A 21,030-nucleotide genomic window follows, 5' to 3' on the forward strand; every position below is an offset into this window, starting at 1 on the left:
CTGCGGGGAAGTCGACGGAAAGGAGGGCGGGGGAGGAAGACTGAGGGAAGAGAGGGCACCCCCGGGCGCCAGGGTGCATTGTGGGAAGGAGGCGGCAGCGTCCCGGGCGGGCGGGAGGTGCACCAGCGGCGGCGGCGGCGGTAAATCCTCCCGGCCGCTCACAGCACTGTGGAGCCGCGTCCCCAGCCCGGCCTCGGACCGCGCGCCCCTCCTGCCCCTCGCGGCTTCTCGCGCGCCCGCCCCTCCCCGCGCGCCGGCCCTGCCGAGCCGGCCGGCCGGCCTGGCTCCCCTCCCCGGCCCCGACGGGCGGGTGGCTGCCCTGAGGAGGCGGGGAGGGGAGGGCTGGGCCGGCCGGCAGGCGGGCGACGATGCCGAACTTCTGCGCTGCCCCCAACTGCACGCGGAAGAGCACGCAGTCCGACCTGGCCTTCTTCAGGTTCCCGCGGGATCCGGCCAGGTAAGGGCGCCCTGGAGCGGGCGGCCGGGCCCACCTGCGCGGTGCGCGCTGCCGGCCGCAGGCTCTGGGCCGAGGGCCCTGGGAGGTACCGCACACTGTTGTCCGCTAGTCTTGAACCACAGAAGGGACTCACTGCTGGCCGGCGGGTGGAGGGGACCTCGGAGCACGTGCGCTGGCTGGGGTTTGGCGCGGAGGCGGGATGAGGTGGGTTCTCACCCTGATTGACTTGCTGTGTGATCTCGGGCAAGTCGCCTTCCTCTCTGGGCTTTCATTTCTTGAGCTGTCAAACTGGGACTTGGACTCCAGTTGTGGTCACCTGGGCCTTTCTTTCTCCTTGCCATCCCCCACCCCAAGACAGCGTTTCTGTTCGGAACCCTGCCGCCCGCCGGCTTTGATCTCGAGTCTGGTGGCCACTATTCCTTTCTTCGGACTTGTCATTACACAATGATAAAGTTCAGGCTTTGACCGTTACTCGTAATCTCTCTTGGTTATTGTGGGGCTATCTGGGAATACACGTGAGGGCGTGGGAATTGATATTGAAACCTTTTTGAGGTAACCCACATATCGAACTTATATTTAGGAAGTGATAGAGTAGGGACTGTTGGAAAGATTGAGAATGTTTCATAGGCCTTTCTTGTTGATTCAGTCATTTAAAAGCATTGCCTACTATGTGCCGCACACTAATGTTAAGTGCTGGGAATACAGAGGTGAATGAGCCAGTGTCGCTGTCATTGGGGGGGAATATATCAAAAGGCGGTTACGATATAGCTATAGCATGCTATTTATTAATTCAACAAATATTTGTTGAAGGTCTATGTGCATGGCATTGTTTTGAGCACTGGTGGGTACAGTTGAAAAAAATCAAAAGTCCCTACTCAAGGAAATTGCGTTCTGGGGGTGGGGGGCGCAATCATGTAAAATATATACAATAGTGTGTCAGATAGTAATAAATACCATGGAGAAAAATGAAGCAAAGATTGGAGGGAAATTAGTGGTAGCAGGGAAGGCATAATTGCTATTTTACGTTTTTATTTATTTATTTTTGTAGTTGCAGATGGACAGCATGCCCTTATTTTTTTTGTTTATTTTTATGTGGTGCTAAGAATGGAACCCAGTGCCTCACACATGCTAGGCCAGTGCTCTGCCATTGAGCTACAGCCCCAGTCCATAATTGTTATTTTAAGTAGAGTGATCAGAGAAAGCCTTGTTAAAATGGGGAATTTGAGCAAAGAACTGAAGTAGGTGAGGGGGCCAGCCATGAAGATATCTTGGGGAAGAGCATTCCAGACTCAGCAGACCATAAGTGCAAAGACAGGGCATGCTTGTTGATGCAACCAGAAAGTGTATGTATAAGAGGAACAAATTGTACAGGAAGTTGTAGTCCATAGAAAACTTTGGCATTTATTCTAAGATAGGGTTTAGAGCAGAGAAATTTTAACAGGATCACTAACTGCTTGTTAACTTATAGAGAGGCAAAGGCAAAGTGGTAAGACTAGTTAAAGGCTATTGCAATAATCCAGATTAGTAAAAGAGGAGGTAGCAAATTGTTTCATTTGAGATAAGATTTGAAGATGATGTCCATAGGATACAGGTTTAAAAAAAAAAAAAAAAGGAATCAAGAATGACTTCTGAAATTTTTAACCTGAGCATTTACTGAGACAGGAAACACTGGGAACAGTAGAGTTGGTGGTGGAATATTAAAAGTTTGATTTGGGTCATGTGAAGTTTGAAAGGCTTGATATTAAAAAATAGATATCTGTCTTCATATCATATGCAAAAATGAACTCAAAATGGCTAATATTTAAATGGCCTAAACATGAAACTAATACCATTGAACTCTTAGAAGAAATCATGGAATTTGCAGCAGATTCTTAGATATGAAACCAAAACACATGAAATAAAAGGAAAAATACATGAATTGGGCATCATCAAAATAAACTTTTTTTTTTGGTACTGGGGATTGAACCCCAGAGGTGCTTAACCACTGAACCACATTCCTAGCCCTTTTATTTTTTTGAGACAGTGTCTTGATAAGTTGCTTAGGGCCTCATTAAATTGCTGAGCCTGGCCTCAAACTTGTGATCTTCCTGCCTCAATCTCCAAGTCACTGGATCATAGGCCTGCATGACCACATCTGACTCAAACTTTTGTTTATCAAGAGACATTACCAAGAAGGTGGAAAGAATGAAAGAAGATGTTTGTAAAGAATAGAACGGATGAGTCTAGAATACAAATATATTTTTTTAAAAAAACTCTTAAATTCAACAATCAAAAGACAAATAACCCAGTGAGGAAATGGGCAAAGGACCAGAATAGATATTTCTCCAAAGAGGAGATACAGATGACTAACATGCACTTGAAAAGATGGTCCCTACTATTAGTTATTAGGGAAGTTTAAATCAAAACCATAGTGAGGTGACAGTTAAACATAGAATTACCATACCACCCAGCAGTTCCATTCCAAGGTATATTGCCAAAAGAATTGCAAACTGGTGTTTAAATTTTTTTTTTAAAAAAGCACATACCACACATTCACAGTAGCACTGCTTACAATACTCAAAAAAGATGGAAATAACCCCAAGTCTGTCAGTGCTTGAATGAACAGACAAAATATGTACTAATACAGTGGAATATTGTTCTACCATAAAAAGTAATGAAGTGCTGCTACTGTTGATATATAGGTGAACTTCAAACATTATGCTAAGTGAAAGAAGCCAGATATAAAAGATCATATATTGTATGATTCCATTTATATAAAATATAAATATATAGATTAATCCATAGACAGAAAGCAGATTTATGGATGCCAAGGAGTGGAGGACAGGAGGAATGGGAAACAACAGATTAAGGGATACTAGTGATTTCTGTCCATATGTAATTGAGTGCTCTTTTCATTACTTTCAGGGAAATATGGTCTATTGGGGATTATATTCTCAGATTTGGAAGGAATTTTAGGTCTAGTAGAGTCTTCTTGGAATGCTGAAATTCCCTCAGTAGTCATGGCTTTTAACCTTCTTTGGAGTTATTGTCCCTTTTGAGAATCTAAAATAAGGACTCTTTCCTGAAAACAAAACAAATCCAGTTTTGCATTTCACCATAAAGGCACTTATGGACTCTGGAGAGCCATTTGCATTCCTGACAGGTGGTATCTGCCTTTGCTAAAATACTCCAGGTTTCTTTGTGAGAGACATCTAGAGGTCCTGGACAGCAGCAGCTATTGTTTCTTCCTTGTTTTGAGTGCAAATCTGCCTCCTGTCATTTATGCTTTGGAGATTTAGTTTTGTCCCCAGATTGACACTGAGCAAGTCTGTTCCCTGTTTCATGTAAGAGCCCTTTGAATAGTTCAAGACCAAATAATAAACTTTTCTGAACTCTTTTTTTAAAATCTTTATTAAGATATAATTCACATATAATTCACTCATTTAATGTGTATAATTCAATGGCTTTTGGTATATTACATTATTTTAAATTTTTTGGTGAAGTATATATAACAAAATCGATCACTTTGACCATTTTTATTTTTATTTTTGTGGTATTAAGGATCAAACCTAAGACCTTACACATGCTAGCTCTACCACTCAACTATACCCCAGCCCCATTTTTAACCATTTTTAAGTGTACAGTTAAGTGGTATTGATTATATTTACAATGTTGTGCAACAATCACCACCGTTTCCAAAACATTTTCATTATGCCAAAAAAATACCTCTATAACTTTGAAGTGTCAATTCTCATTATTCTGTCCCTAGTATCTGGTAACTTCTAATACACTTTCAGTCTCTGTAAACTTGCCTGTTCTGGGTACCTCAGATAGGTGGAATAATAAGATTTGTTTTTTTTATGTCTGGTTTATTTTATTTAACATAATGTCTTCAAAGTAACTTTTCAGTTTCCTTTTCACTGTGCCCACAGTTAATCTGTACAAAGAAGTAGTTCTTTTAACTAACAACTAAGATAATATATTTAATGCTATTAAACAGTGCATTTCCCATCTATCATATTTATAAATTCCATGTACACTTTTAGGAACAGATATTTAGAAATAATTAAAAATTCAAGAGCATAATCAGTAATGAACAAAATGTACAATTTTACATACATAATAGTTCTTATTGGTTTAGAAAAAATGCCATTGATATGCTTTTCTTTTAAGTGAAATTATATGATCAGCTTAGCTTAGGGCAGGAGCATGGAGGTCACTGATTACTGAAAATTAAAGTTAAGAAATTATTGCCTGAAATTTTGGTTGTCTCAGGGTAGCTTGCCTAAGCAGAGTCTTGGCAGGAGGTACCTAGGGGCAGCTCTCAGCCAGGCTCAGGCCCAAATCAATTAATTGCACCCATTAGAGTGAGTTGGGCAATTGAAGCACTCTTCTTCCGTCTCAGACAGTTAGTGCCTACTTGCCTATGAGGCAGTGATGGTGATGGTTGTCTTCCAGGTTCCTTTGGCAGTTTAATCAAAGTTAATTGAGAGTTCTCTGTCTTGTAAAATTGTAAAAAAAACAGTGGTTTTCTGGAGATTCACAAAGGTTTGTATTTTAGACCAAGTAATCTGTTAATCAACAAATTTTATAACAAAATACCTTAGACTGGATAATTTATAAACAACGAATTTATTTCTCACAGTTTTGAAGCCTGGGAATTCTAAGGTCAAAGTGACAGCAGATTTATCTGGTGAGGGGCTTGCTTTCAGCATCATTGGTGGGTACCTTGTTGCTGTATCCTAATATGACAGAATGGGCAAACAAGTTCTTTTGGGTCCCTTTTATAAGGGCTCTAAACCCATTCTTGAGGGCTCTGCCCTCGCGACCTAATCACTCCCAGATTACCCACCTTCCAAAAGCACTGCACTGGAGATTAAGTTTCAACATGTGAATTTGGGGAGAATACAGACATTCAGACCTTAGCAGTTCCCAAAACTCTCAGGGAGTCTGCAGTGTCAATGCTATTTTCATAACACTGATGTTATTGTTCTTTTTCATGCTCATGCTCTCAGGAATATGCAGTGGAATTTTGGGGGATATATAACACAAAATGGCATTATTGCTTGGATGTTATGTATTGCGCTTTCTAGATTTTTTTAAAAAAATTTTAGGGTAGTGGGAGGTTGAATACTGGGGCACTTTGTCACTGAGCTACATGCCCCAGTTCTTTTATTTTGAGACAGGGTCTCACTAAATTGCTGAGGGTTTTGCTAAGTTGCTGAGGCTGTCCTCAAACTTGGGATTACTGCTTCCTCAGCCTCTGGATCATTGGGATTATAGGCTTGTACCACCACATCCGCCAGGGAGGAGGTTTTAATAGCCTTTTAAAACTGCATATTAGGCTGGAGATGTGGCTCAAGCGGTAGTGTGCTCACCTGGTATGCATGCGGCCGGGGTTCGCTCCCCAGCACCACATACAAAGATGTTGTGTCCACCGAAAAAAACTAAAAATAAATATTAAAGAAAATTCTCTCTCTCAAAAATTATTTTAAAAATAAATAAATAAATAAAACTGCATATTAAGGGGCTGGGATTGTGGCTCAGTGGTAGAGGGCTTGCCTAGCATGGGCGGGACCCGGGTTCGATCCTCAGCACCACATAAAAATAAAGCATTGTGTTGTGTCCATCTACACCAAAAAAATAAATATATTTTTAAAAATTGCATATTAATATAAGGCTGGATTCGTGGACATATTAAAAACAGAAGCAGAGCTGAGAATCTATCTTTAAGTTATATATTAAAGAGAATTGCAGAGATGGAAAATATCATTCTCACTAAATGTGGGGTTTTTTTTGTTGTTCTAAATTAGTTATACATTTTGATACATCATAAATAAATGGAGTATAAGTTCTCGTTCTTTCATTGTACGTGATATAGAGTCACACCAGTCATGTACTTGTATATGCACATAAGATCATAATATCCTTCCTACCCCCACATCCTCTCCCCTCATTTCCCTCCCCTCTGTCTAATCCAAAGTATGTGGTTTATTTTGAAAGTATATTTCCATTACAATATTCATATGTTAACATGAAAGGAGGTTATTAATGAATTAATAAACATTTTTAAATTGTTCTCAGTTTTAATGTCTATAATGATATATATTGATAGATTAAAATGGTATTAGTGATGGAAAGAAATATGTGAATCCACTTTGTTAAAGGAAAAGCCGACAGTCTGGAATACAGGAAGCAAAACAATGACAAAGCTGGGAAACGGGAGATGTTGGTAAAAATGTGAGAGATACTTATATAACTGTGTGAATGTATGTGTGTGTACTACATGTACACACAAATATATAAATAATATATTAAGAATATATACATGTATACATGTATGTAGGAAAGACTGTGATCATAAATAATTTTTATAACTTTATAAAAACATGCACAGATCACAAATCATAATCGTGTTTGGACTTTCAGAATGACATGTCCATGAAATTTTTTTTTTAAATAGGGTATTGCTAGCACTCCAAACTCCTTTTCCTCTGTGGCCCTCCTAGTCATTATCTCATTTGCTCTAGCAATAACTACTTTAGATTAGTATACTTTCACATAATTTAGGTAAGTTAGGTTTTGGAGGCAGGGAGAAGAACGAGGAGAAGCTTTTTTTTTTGAGATACAGAGCATTACTTGGATCCTAGAGGCCTCTTTTATGCCTACTGCCAGTTGTTACCTCTCTCCAGTGGTATCTGCAGTTCTGACTTTCACTGTGTTGGGGAACCCTAAACCACCCCCTCTTTGGAGATTCATAGGAAGGACTCATGGGACTCTCCACGTGGTGGTACTCATAGCTAAGATATATTACAGCATTATAGTAAGGGTATACATCTGAATCATGAGGGGGAAAGACACCAGCAGAATTAAGAGGAGTTCATTGAGACTTCCTTATACTTTATCCTTCCCATAGAGTTCAGAGACCATTTTCCCCCAGGAAATGCAGCAGTCTATGGGCTCCGTTTCTCCCCAGAGTAGTCCGTTAGCGACTCAGTGCCCAGGGTTTTTATTAGGGCCTGGTCAATAAGCAACTTCTGCCTAGTATATTCAAAAGTTCCAGACTCCCAGAAGGAGGGCAGTTATTCATTATAAATCATATTGTTTGCACAGTGTAGGCACAGTGCCACCTTACCAGTTAGGAAGTATTTTATATCAGTGTAGAGAACTATTTACCAGCTAATTTCCCAGACACTCTTTAACAAGCCTTTCTGGGGAAGGCAATTTTAGGCATATGATCTGTGTTAACTTTTTCTGAACAAAACCATAGATGAGTTTTGCCTGTTCACATAATATGTATTTTTGGCTTCTTCCACTTAACATGATTTGTGTGATCACAGGCAGTTTGTTCACTGCATCGGCAAGTCCCATTCCATGGAATGAACATACCAGTTTATCCTTTCTTTTGTCCATGGGTAAAGTTGTTTCACCTCCCCAACATTTGGTATTATGCCTTTTATACTATAATCATTCTTTTGGGTATATAGTAATATTTGGTTGTGGTTTTAGTTAGTGTTTTCTTTTTCTAAAAAAAAAAAAATTAGTTGCCAATGGACCATTTATTTATTTGCAGTGCTAAGAATTAAACTCAGTGCCTCACACATACTAGGCAAACGTTCTATCACTGAGCTACAATTCTGCAAATAACCTCTTAGTTAAGCACTTAAGAGGACATGAACTTTATCTTGTTCAGGATCTTAATATTTTCTGTGTGTTGGATGGTGTAGACACAGTTGCTGCATTCATGGAACTTGTAATCTAGTTTGTGTATCATTTTAGATTAAATATAGTCTTTATGCTTCCCCAAGAAACTCTAGTTATATATTGAACTTCTACCTGCTAATTTTATGCAGTAATGGTGTTGTTTCATTTGCTTAATTTCTGAAAGGAATATTAGACTTTTGGCCTTGTACAACTTTTTTTTTAATATTTATTTATTTTTTTGTTATAGTTGGACACAATACCTTTATTTTATTTATTTTTATGTGGTGCTGAGGATCGAACCCAGGGCCTTGCACGTGCTAGGCGAGCACTCTACCTCTGAGCCACAACCCCAGCCCCTTGTACAACTTTTTCACTTTTACTGTTGATGGTTGAGTCGTCTCCAACGATGTTGCTGCTGAATTTGGACATAACTAAGCACATTACATCTTAATCTTGTCTGTAATCAAAAGGTTCATACTACATGATGTCTAAGGTCCCCTTCCAACTCTCACTTTGTTATTAATCAACTTCTCCAAATTATATTCTAGGGGAGGGGAGCAGGAACTCATTGTTATTAATATGTATTTGCTTTAAAACCAAATGCTGAAATTTAAACGTTTAGCTCATGTTTTGTGATTGTATTTTGGTTTTATTTATAGATGCCAGAAGTGGGTGGAGAATTGTAGGAGAGCTGACTTGGAAGATAAAACACCTGATCAACTAAATAAACATTATCGATTATGTGCCAAACACTTCGAGACCTCTATGATCTGTAGAACTGTAAGTAATAGGAGAACTTGGTTTCTTTCTCTCTCTTTCTGTCTGATTGGAAATGTAAGTTTTAATAATTGAAAGATATCCCTCTACCCCACAATTATAAAAAAAAAAAAAATGAAAATAAATTTGGAGTGGAATAGCTTCTATTTTGTTCTAAAAATTCTGAGGTTTTCTTAATTCCCCTATTCCTGATGCTCCTTTCCCACTCACCAGAAGTGACCACTTTTAATCCTCTAGACAGTTCTAGATGATCATAATACTGTGTTTAAGATGATGTTTTAACTTGGAGCAATTCCTGTAGAACTTTTTCATAAGTGATATCTTCATCTATGAGTAGTGCTCTTTGTTTTCATATTTTGAATGTACTCTTAGAACCAACACTTAATTAATTTTTACATGCTAGATACTGTAGGAAATAAATCATAGGTAATTTGAAAAAAACATCTCCATCATCAATTTGAAGCTTTGCATTCAGACCTTCCCCTTTCTGGGCCCCAGTTTCTAATGAGATTAGACCAGACCTAGATTTTTAACCCTCTAGGATTCTGTTACTGCTGTGATGCATAAAGGGCACAAATAGGTCAGATTTGATTGAAATGAAGCAAAAGTGAAACACTTTATAATTAGTAAGGAACAAAGTTTTGGTAAATAATATATACAGTGTTCTTGTTTAGGTATAAGTAATGTATCATCTCAGATATCGAGATAAACTTTATTTGAAGGTACACTATATATTGTTATGCAGCAATTTATTTTGATATTTTTTTCAGATACATTTTGCAGAGGCATCAGAAAACTAAAGAATGATTGGGTTATTTTATTTCTCAAAATTAATTGAAGCAGATACTTGTGAAGTCATTGGGAGGTGAGCCAATTCCGGTTCAACAGTTTAATCACGAATATTTGAGGGATATTTTTTTGCCTTGCTTTGTTAAGAGCGTAATAATGATCAACCAAAATAAGAGGTTTTATATGTTTAAAAGGCAAACTGCTTTTATGTTCTTGACACTGAGTAAAAATATCCCAAATTATTTAAATGCCCTATGCATTTTTATTTTAGTCATAAATATGGTTTTTTAATTGGATAATCCAACCATATCAATGTGAGAAATTTAAAATGTAGTGTACTCTTGTATTCTTGTTTAGTCAGAGCATAGAACAAAAAGGTGAGATTTTGTTTTTATAATTTCTGAATGATTTGCCAGTCTCAAATAAATTAACCCAAATGTGAAAAATGTTCTTTATCTGTATGTAGAAGATGATGCTGGTATTAAAAGCTGGATTATCTGATATCTGTATTAAAATGTTTAAGAGTTTTTGCCTCATTAGTTTGGTATTTATGTACTCATTAGTAAATATTCATGACTAATTCAGCCAAAGCCAAATGTTTTATTATCTTTGATGCTAGAGTTAAGATTAATATTCAGAGCATGGTGGTGCACACCTGTAATCCCAGTGGCTGGGGAAGCTGAGGCAGGAGGATCATAAATTCAAAACTAGCCCCAGCAACTTTGCAAGGCCCTATCTCAAAATAAAAGGGGGACAGGCTGGGGATGTGGCTCAGTGATTAAGCACCTCTGGGTTCAATCCCTGCCACCCCCCAAAGTAAAGTAAGATTAATACTGTTTGTACAAACCTTAAATCAGCTGTTAAAAAGATTAAATCTTGATACTGAATTAAAATGAATTGCATACAACTTTTTTGTCATGTATAATTATAAATAAGTATTTATAAAATGTCATGTTTTTGACTCATTGTTTTCTGGTCTTTGCTTTATTTGCTAAAAAAAATAGCAAATTAATTCAAATTTTTAAAATTCATTGACTGTTTTATCCCTTCCTTTACTTAATAATTGCTAAAATATCAAGAGTTGACTGTATGTGTGTATATGTTTGTTTATTTTTAAGACTTTTGCTCAGTGGGAAAGATGGGAAGCTTAGGATATCCGAGGTTTTGCTCCTTTCAGTGGTTGTGTCTCTGACTGATTCCTGATCAAACTCCCCAGTAGACTCAGGAGCACTAGCCAGGGGCTAGAAGCTGTATCATTAAGAAATCATATTTCCTTCTTTGTGTTTTTTGTGATGCATGGGATTGAAGTGGAAAATACTGTCTCTGAATAGAAATCCTTCCGAAGTGTAGTATCTTTTGGATAAAACCCAAGATCATTTGTTCCATTTAGATACATATTTTCCCTTCAGTCCTTTCTAACCTCTGTTCTCTGGATGAAAAAACTTATTTAGAAGGGTTATTATTTTTGCTTGATGTATTTGAATATACTTCAATAGTCAGCTTTGAAACAATTACTGCTCCCAAGAAAGTTTTTAAAATGAAGAGAGAGAGAGAGTGTGTGTGTGTGTGTGTGTGTGTGTGTGTGTGTGTGTGTTTGTGCTGTTTTCCATAACAACTTAAGGGAGAAAGTAAAGTTAGTGTTTCTTTTGACTAGCCAAGGATATAATAGAAGTTATTCATCTGTTACCCTCTTAATAAACTTCCTGTCCCACCTAGCGTGTTCTGGGCCAACTGTGAAAAACTGTCACCATCTAGGTATGGATCCAGCTTCTAGCTAAGTTGTATTAATTAACAAGAAGTAAAATAGAGAATAATCATCCTTCAATAATAAGATCATTGGAGCTAGAAGGGAATTTAAAATACCCAGTTTAGGGTTTGCAAAAATGATTATGTATGTGAGTTGTTGCTCTTGAGTCTATTTTTTTTATCTTAGGATTTTATAATATGTATTTAAAATATAAATAGCCTGTTAAAGGTTATTCTTACGGTTTTGGTTGCTTAAGACAAGGTTAACTAAATAGATCGTATGGAAGTGATAGTGGTACAACTGAAATGGCAAGCATTCTGATCACTAATATGTGCATAGTTTCATTTTGAGAAACGTTGATCTAGTCAGTACCTGAATCAAAAGAGGAGGTCCATAAAAGGAAACTAATTTAGCTAAGGGGCTGTTGGATTAGTTCCTAGATCTCTTGGGTCCCAGTGCAATATTATTTTCACTGTGCCTTGGTACTTCTCAGTAATATTAGCAAAAGTGATGTGAACAGCAGGTAAGGAGGGAAGCATTGTTGTAGGACATATAGGAGGGCAGGTTATTTGGGAGATTTGTACATCCTATAGCCTGGTGGGCTCATGGAAAGATAGAACAGATGAAGTGGCTGGGAAACTGAATTAGAAATATATGTACAAAATTTAAGTACCTTTTTTTTTTACCTACTATCAATTCAGTTTCTTAATTTATAATAGTAAGATTACCAAAAGGGCAAATACAAAAACAGAAGTATAGACCGACTTAAATTGACATCAGATACTGCAAGTCTGTATATTAGAGCTAAAGAAATACTGGAGAAATCTTTAATATAGAATTTTATTTTTTCTGAAGGACCATCTCTGAATTAACACATTTTTCTTTTTCAGAGTCCTTATAGGACAGTACTTCGAGATAATGCAATACCAACAATATTTGATCTTACCAGTCATTTGAACAATCCACATAGTAGACACAGAAAACGAATAAAAGAATTGGTATGTCTTTGTACTTTCAGATTTCCCACCTCCCCATAATACTGTGAAGTCAAATAAAGGTGCATTTATATTAAAAATTGACCCAAGTTGTTCTCTATTTCAAAGGTAACATAATGGGAAACAAATTCTATGATTACTAAGTAAACTGGATGTAAGATAATTAATCTGTTTTGGTACAGTTGAAATTGGAAAACCTCCCTTGAATTTAGCCAACCAGTTGATACTAGTTAACTTAGGCTCAAGTGTGCTGCCACTTTCAGGCCACTAGTTCATTTTATTCTTGGAACTGGGGATAATCAGAAGAGCTACTTTTTCTTTGGTATTATGGAAAATGGAACTGGGGTAGGTTTCCAGAATCAAGCACAAAGGGATAAAGAGAAGGAAGAGATAAAAGTTGAGGCATGGATTGTTTTAGAGATGAGGATTCTGTCACTATTAAAATATTGACAAGGGTTAGAAAAGCTTTAAATCTTTGAATACAGCATAATTTACATGTATTTCTATATTCCTTTGATATTTTTCAGTTCTGATCATTTTCGGTTTTTGTTGACCTTAAGTGAACAAAATTAAGCTATTCAGACTCCTTAAGTTCATGGCTTCTGTTTCTCATTGCCACTGGCAAGGCCTTTATTTTGTTTTACTGTGTTTCCTTCTTCCACTATTATTTCCATTTCTCTTAGGTAGTTAGGTAGTATATTTAATATATGTCATTATCAATTCATCTATTATATGTTTTTTAAGATAATATCTAATTTTTCTCATTTTCTTCTGTTTACATTTCATATTTAGATCTTTGGTCCATTTGGACTTTGTATGGTGTCCAAGTGAAATTTAACTTTATATTTCTCCTTATGGAAAATTAGGGTTTTTGATGTGGCTATGTTAATTTCCCATTCCTATGACAAATATATGGGACAACTGAAGGGTTTATTTGGGGATCATGGTTTCAAAGGTATTAGTCCATTGTTAGCTGAATCTGTTGCTTTTGAGCCTATGGTGAAACAGTACTTTGGGAGGGAGCTCATGGTGGAGCAAAGCGGCTTAACTCATGGCAGTTTGGACGCAAAAAGAGGAAAGGGCCAGGGTCCTACTGTATTTTTTCTAGAGCACGCCCCCAGGGATCTAGATTCCTATTACTAGACCCTACCTCCTAAAGGTTCTACTACCTCCCAGCAACGCCACAGACTGGCATGTGGGCCTTTTGGGGACATTTAAGATCCAAACCCTAACAATAATCTTGTTAATGAATTCATCCTTTCCTCCAGTGGTATAAAAATACCACCTTCGTTATATACCAGGTTTAACACAAAGCTGCTTCTGGATCTGTTCCACTGGATTGTTTGTTTACATCTGTGCCACATTGTTTTTACTACTATGGTTTTGTAATATATCTTACTTTCAAATAGAGTGATTTTTAAGCTCTTCTTTTTCAAAACTTTCTTAGCTATTTGTGAACCTTTATTCCTCCATATGAATTTGAGAATTCTTGTGTCAAGTTCTCCTAGAAATCTCCGGGATTTTCATTATATAATTGCTTTGAATTGACATTTTTATTATATTAATTAGTTCCATCCATGAATTTAAGAAACCCAATAAAATAGCTGCCAAATAACAGCAATCATTGATAAGTCTAAATGCTGGTTCTTTGAAGAAACTATTAAAATACTTTTAGGAACACACAAAGTCAAATTTTTGAAAATGTCCGATTTTTTTGGTGCTGAGGATTGAACCCAAAGCCTTGTGTATGCTAAGCAGGTGCTCTGTGATTGAGCTATACCCCCATCTTAATTTGTGGAGGTGGGGTGGTTATATTTTTTTATTTGACATGTTACTAAGTGATGCATTGAGGGTGCACATAGTCAGTGGGAGAAGATTCTTCTTAGTTTTTTGTTTTAGTTGTAGATGGACACAATACCTTTATTTAATTAATTTATTTATATGTGGTGCTGAGGATGCAATTCAGTGCCTCTCACATGCTAGGCAAGTGGTCTACCACTGAACCACAACCCCAGCCCTCTTCCTAGTTTTTTGCCTTCATTCTTGCTGTTGAAATCTGACACCAGCTTTATTTCTATTCTTTTTGGGTGAGTTACCTTTTCTCTCTCAAAACTTTTATGATTTTTTTTATATTTGACATTTAAAATTTCATTGAACTATATATATATGTGTGTATGTGTGTGTGAATTTTTTTCTTATCTAGCATATTGACCATTATCTGAAGACATGTCTTTATTTACAGTTTCTTTACATATTTATTTTTTTGTGGAACTATGGATTAAACTGGGGCCTCATGCATGCTAGATAAACACTCTGCCACTAAGCTGCTTCCCCACCCTGGGACTTATATCTTTTAAATTCTGGGAAATTCTCAGTTTTCATTTCTTCATGCACTTCTTTCCTCTGTTATTTCTATTTTTCTGAAACTTCTTATACATAAATGCTGACATATTATTTTAATGAGTATTTTCAAAGGGCCTTTTCTTCTTAGTAATTTGTACCAGGGGTGAGGAGCTCAATCACTTCCTGTCCAGTAGCTGTCATGCCCCTGTAACTCTCTCTCTTAGGAAACATCAAATACTTCATAGCAGGCACACTTCCAGGTCTTCCAGCCTTGTAACTGGGCAGCCCACCAGTTAAGGAGGGAGTGTTGCAAGTTGGCCTGCCTGGAGACATTCTTATCAGCAGAATGTCCAGTGCTGTTCAGTGGGTACTGTGTGGTCCCAGCTATAACTGGCACTGGTACTTTCCTTCCACAAAAGTAATGGGTGGGTTGTGATCTGATTATCACTGAGGTTTGGAGGGAGAGTAAAGGACTCAGCTGGAAAGTTCCTCCTCCATCTAACCCTGTGTAGGGGTCATAGTGCATAAACTATGCTATATGCATTCATTTCTTCTCCATGCTGGCACTCTGTTAATTCTACTTCCCAGGGAATCCTCATCATTTTTGTTAGGTTCTACAATTCAGCAGCCTCCCTCTTAGGAGGTATCTCCAAGGTTAGATTGGGAAGGGAGATAATTTACTTCCTCTTGAATTTGATTTCAAATGCCTTGGTATACTTTTCATTCCCTTTATTATTTAGTAAACACTTATAACCTAAAGTTAGGGTTTTTAGGGAGAAAATAAGTGATATATTTTTCCCCTCTAGGACTTTATTATGAGCTTGGAGTAATTAGCAAATAATAATTATTCTGGTTTTCTTATCATCTGTTTGAAGAACATATTTAATATAAATTATGCTCTTGAAAGAGTAAAATAATTCAAAATAGGTTTTTATTTGAGTTTAAGATGATACACTAGAGGTTAGTTTTCTAAAACATGTTTTTTTTTCTTTCTTTTGTTCGTTTTTTTCTTTCTTTTTTTGTTATTTAGAGTGAAGATGAAATCAGGACACTGAAACAGAAAAAAAGTAAGTGATAGTGTTAATGACTCAGCTTCTGAATGCCTTTTTAAAAGGCCTTGATCTGGTAAGAACAAATAAATATGTTTTATGTCCACAACCTACCTTGAGAATGGATGTAAGAGTGTCAGCTTTGTCCTGTGGTCTGAAATTATCAGAGACTAAAGTCTTACTTTAGTTTGTCTTTGTTGAGTTCTGCCAAGCTACGCACTTTGCCTTGTGCTGGCCTTGAAAATGTGTTGCTTTCTATGTGGTTCAGGTGTCAGAAATACAGACAGTATCCCAGGGCAGGGAAGGAAGGGCAGACATTTATATCTACCCAACTTGTGCATAATAGGTTTTTGGTAAACATTTAAGAAATAAATGCTATGGGGGGCACTTGGTATGTTGGATGTAGTGGCAGGTGCTGATGCCTGAGCGTTTGCCAAAGAATGGCAGCTAGAAGTTGTTTTTGTTCCTGTTATTACTATTATCCTCTTAGTCTCTCTCCTGTTGCTACAATTTTTTTTTTTTTAATATTTATTTTTTAGTTTTCGGCGGACACAACATCTTTGTTTGTATGTGGTGCTGAGGATCAAACCAGGCGAGCGCGCTACCGCTTGAGCCACATCCCCAGCCCCTGTTGCTACAATTAACGTAAACTTTTATTGAGGTCAAATCATCATTTTAAGTACTTAATATTAATTCATTTAATTATCACAGAGCTCTGTGTTAAGTAATATTTTAATTCTCCCTTTATAGATAAGGAGACATGGACTCAAGCAAAGAAAGGAGGGAAAGATTCTATACAAAAGTAGAGTGGCATGAAATAGGGTGCTAGATTTGGGAACGTGCCCTCACTTTGGTGGTATTGGAATTTCTGATAAACCATGATACTTAGAAAATGAACCCAGAGGGGACCATAGAGGCCAGAATTTGCAGGGTGTGGCAGTGGGAACCATTGAGGAATTTGTAAGTAGGTGATGGCATGAACCTCATTTCATGTTATGTGGAACACTGTTGGAAGTAGGAAGAGTAACACTGTTGACAGGGAAGCCAGGACTCGGGGAACTTGTAAACAGATGACTTACATATAGAAAGACGTCCAAAGGAGAGTGACTAGCTTTTCACCTTATGTTTTTGCTCCTTAATGAATATCCCTTTAAAAAAATAAAACAATAGAATTAATACTTGTTGATTGAGAGTGGAGAAGTAATGGAGGTCAGAAGGAATATAGGAAGGAGGAAAGGAGACAGGCTGTCAGGCGGGCATCCAGGATAACCTCTTGCTTTCTGGATCGCAAAAACCTGCATAGTGTAGAAAACACTGCTTTGTGGTGTATGCTGAATAGATGGCCTCTGAGCTGAGGAGGGGTGAGGAAAGAGTAATCCCTGCCCTTGCTCAACCCTGGTGTTGCTCTGGCAGGCCTGGAAGCACAGCTTACCCAGCCTCTAATCACACCAGATTTCGCTTTGTATTTGGGTAGCCCGCTTCTCTGTTTTATCTTGGTGCTGTTGCTGGAATACTTTCTACCAACTGAAGTGCCCTCATGTCTTCTTATCCGGGTCAGAATCAAATGCAACTTCTCTCTTCTGAACTTTTTTCCCTTCCCCCAGTGAAAATGTACAGTTTTTGGTGGCCCTCTCATAGTCTTATATAAGAGCTAGATTTGGTGATTCTTCAGATATGGATTAATTTCCTAGGGCTGCCACTGACCAGTATGACTGTCGGCAGGACTCTTAACCTATAGGGCCTCACTTTTCTCATTCAAATGTGAGATTAGGTGAAGATTTCTAATATTAGCCCTAACAGTTACATGAATCTATATTGGATTGGTTTGTATAACTGTCTCATCTCTCATATAAAAGTGTGGCTTAATGGTTTGGTAGAAACAGCATCTGTATGGACCTTGGAGCTAGACAAGCTTGAATTTGAATTTCACTTTTATCCTTATAAACGCATTTGTGGCCTTGGGCAAGTAATTTATTGTCAAGTGGGGTTGATACCATCTGCCTGAATAAAGATTAATGTGATGCACACAAAATGCTAAACACAGTGTCCTCCATAAGTATTTACTTTTACTTCAGAAGGCATGGACTGTCACTGTTCTGTATAATATATATGTTAATTAAAAATCATTCCAACTTTATTTACACGTATAATTAAAATCTGTTCCCAGTGTTTCTCCTTCTATTTTCTTTGTTTTATTCTGTCTTCCTCTGTGGTCTAGTAGATAGATGCTGTGAATGTTGGATGAATGAGTTTATGGTTTTAAAATATTAGCCAATCCAAAAATGTACTTTGTATTGTGTGATTTCTTATGGGATTGTAAAATTAACTCTCTGTTTTCCAGTTGATGAAACTTCTGAACAGGAACAAAAACATAAAGAAACAAACAATAGCAATGCTCAGAACCCCAGTGCAGAAGAAGGGGGTGATGAACAGGATGAAGATATTTTGCCTTTAACCCTTGAAGAGAAGGAAAACAAAGAATACTTAAAATCTTTATTTGAAATTTTGATTCTTATGGGAAAACAAAATATACCTCTGGACGGGCATGAGGCTGATGAAATCCCAGAAGGTCTCTTCACTCCTGATAACTTTCAGGCCCTGTTGGAGTGCCGGATAAATTCTGGTGAAGAGGTCTTGAGAAAACGCTTTGAGACCACAGCAGTTAACACATTGTTCTGTTCAAAAACACAACAGAAACAGATGCTGGAGATCTGTGAGAGTTGCATCCGGGAAGAAACCCTCAGGGAAGTGAGAGACTCGCACTTCTTTTCCATTATCACTGATGATGTGGTGGACATAGCAGGGGAAGAGCACCTTCCCGTGTTGGTGAGGTTTGTAGATGAGTCTCATAACTTGAGAGAAGAATTTGTGGGCTTCCTGCCTTATGAAGCTGATGCAGAAATTTTGGCTGTGAAATTTCACACTACCATAACTGAGAAGTGGGGACTAAATATGGAGTATTGTCGTGGCCAGGCTTACATTGTGTCTAGCGGATTCTCTTCCAAAATGAAAGTTGTTGCTTCTAGACTTTTAGAGAAATACCCTCAAGCTATCTACACACTCTGCTCTTCCTGTGCCTTAAACATGTGGTTGGCAAAATCAGTGCCTGTGATGGGGGTGTCTGTTGCATTAGGAACAATTGAAGAAGTTTGTTCTTTTTTCCATCGATCACCACAACTGTTATTAGAACTTGACAATGTAATTTCTGTTCTTTTTCAGAACAGTGAAGAAAGGGGTAAAGAACTGAAGGAAATTTGCCATTCTCAGTGGACAGGCAGGCATGATGCTTTTGAAATTTTGGTGGATCTCCTGCAAGCACTTGTTTTATGTTTAGATGGTATAAATAGTGACACAAATGTTAGATGGAATAATTGTATAACTGGTCGAGCATTTGTACTCTGTAGTGCAGTAACAGATTTTGATTTCATTGTTACCATTGTTGTTCTTAAAAATGTCTTATCTTTTACAAGAGCCTTTGGGAAAAATCTCCAGGGACAGACTTCTGATGTCTTCTTTGCTGCCAGTAGCTTAACTGCAGTACTACATTCACTCAATGAAGTAATGGAAAATATTGAAGTTTATCATGAGTTTTGGTTTGAGGAAGCAACAAATTTAGCAACCAAACTTGATATTCAGATGAAACTTCCTGGGAAATTTCGTAGGGCTCAGCAGGGTAACCTGGAATCTCAGCTAACCTCTGAAAGTTACTATAAAGAAACCCTAAGTGTTCCAACAGTGGAACACATCATTCAGGAACTTAAAGATATATTTTCAGAACAGCACCTCAAAGCTCTTAAATGCTTATCTCTTGTACCGTCAGTCATGGGACAGCTCAAATTTAATACATCAGAGGAGCACCATGCTGACATGTACAGAAGTGACTTGCCTAATCCCGACACGCTTTCAGCTGAGCTACACTGTTGGAGAATCAAATGGAAACATCGAGGGAAAGATATAGAGCTTCCATCCACCATTTATGAAGCCCTTCATTTGCCTGATATCAAGTTTTTTCCTAATGTATATGCTTTGCTGAAGGTCCTGTGTATTCTTCCTGTAATGAAGGTTGAGAATGAACGCTATGAAAATGGACGAAAGCGTCTTAAAGCATACTTGAGGAACACTTTGACAGACCAAAGGTCAAGTAACTTGGCTTTGCTTAACATAAATTTTGATATAAAACATGATCTGGATTTAATGGTAGACACATATATCAAACTATATACAACTAAGTCAGAGCTTCCTACAGATAATTCAGAAACTGTTGAAAATACCTAGAAGACTTTTTAAATGGGCTTTCTCTTATATTTGATATTTGGAAGAAAAGCCGTAAGGTATATGTAGGTCACTTATCACTGAATATCTTTGCCTACAGGCCTCATGAATACATTAGCCATTGGTAATCTGCCTATGTACATGGCACCTGTTTGAGCTCTCGTGCTTTGAAAAATTGTCTGTTCTTCCAGAAGACTGCATTGGAAGTACCACATTTCACCTCTGCGTGACCTCTGCTAGTAGCACTCTGAAATTGTTTTAGTTAAGTCTTTTAGGTTATAAAATGTATTATTACCATGGATCCAGTTGTCAGGTATTATTATCAATTTTGAAGAAATAAATTGAGGAGGTATAAGAAAAGAATGCATCTTATGAAATGTTACAATGAAGCCTACTGTTGACCTTTGACTATTAGGAGTTTTAAGTGTGTTAAAATCTGTAATGGACAATTAAGGGAATTAACCAGAGTTGTGAGCTCACCAAACAGATTTCAGTATAGATTTTGTCTTTATCAAAAGAACTTAAAGAACAAGTTACAGTTAAAATTTGAGTGGAAGAGCTTGCTATAGTTGTTCCACATCTGGTTGTTGCTGTTTACATTCCTTTGTTGAGCCTACATCTTCATAAGCCTACACCTTCATTTTAGCAGGTAAATGGTGAACACTTCTGCTTCACGGTCAAGACAGAATCAGAGGCTGTGGATATGGGCAACTTGTCTGTTTTCTTTTTCCATGACTATATCTACTGCCTCGTCTTGATTTATAAGCAAAACCTGGAAAACCTACAAAATAAATGTTTCGCGGTTTATCTAGAAATAATACAGAAAATATTGCTGTTATTTTTGGTGAAGAAAATCAATTTTGTATAGTTTATTTCAATCTAAATAAAATGTGAATTTTGTTTAAAGTTCAGGTACAT

The 21,030-nt window shown here is 37.5% G+C and overlaps 1 protein-coding gene across 3 annotated transcripts; it reads left to right on the top strand.

Annotated features, from left to right (window-relative positions):
* The first annotated feature begins 122 nt into the window (after positions 1 to 122).
* Thap12 (THAP domain containing 12) lies at positions 123 to 21,018 on the top strand. 3 transcript variants are annotated; one of them, XM_076846614.1, is made up of 5 exons: positions 123 to 457; positions 8,800 to 8,920; positions 12,344 to 12,451; positions 15,822 to 15,858; positions 18,182 to 21,018. In XM_076846614.1, exons 1-5 carry the CDS (start codon positions 369 to 371, stop codon positions 20,113 to 20,115), a joined length of 2,289 nt encoding a protein of 762 aa, XP_076702729.1. In that variant the 5' UTR covers positions 123 to 368; the 3' UTR covers positions 20,116 to 21,018. The 3 variants fall into 3 exon arrangements, with proteins under 3 accessions (XP_076702729.1, XP_076702730.1, XP_076964951.1); XM_076846615.1 differs by having other exon boundaries at positions 15,822 to 15,916; positions 18,182 to 18,248; XM_077108836.1 differs by lacking the exon at positions 12,344 to 12,451.
* The last annotated feature ends 12 nt before the right edge of the window (positions 21,019 to 21,030 follow it).

The sequence above is a fragment of the Callospermophilus lateralis genome, chromosome 2 (assembly GCF_048772815.1).
Source record: "Callospermophilus lateralis isolate mCalLat2 chromosome 2, mCalLat2.hap1, whole genome shotgun sequence".
Lineage (NCBI taxonomy): Eukaryota > Metazoa > Chordata > Mammalia > Rodentia > Sciuridae > Callospermophilus > Callospermophilus lateralis.

Coding starts and splice junctions, on each gene's coding strand:
- Thap12 (XM_076846614.1), top strand. CDS start 369: ATGCCGAACTTCTGCGCTGCCCCCAACTGCACGCGGAAGAGCACGCAG. Junction 458..8,799: donor TTCCCGCGGGATCCGGCCAG/GTAAGGGCGCCC, acceptor TTTTATTTATAG/ATGCCAGAAGTGGGTGGAGA. Junction 12,452..15,821: donor GAAAACGAATAAAAGAATTG/GTATGTCTTTGT, acceptor TTTGTTATTTAG/AGTGAAGATGAAATCAGGAC.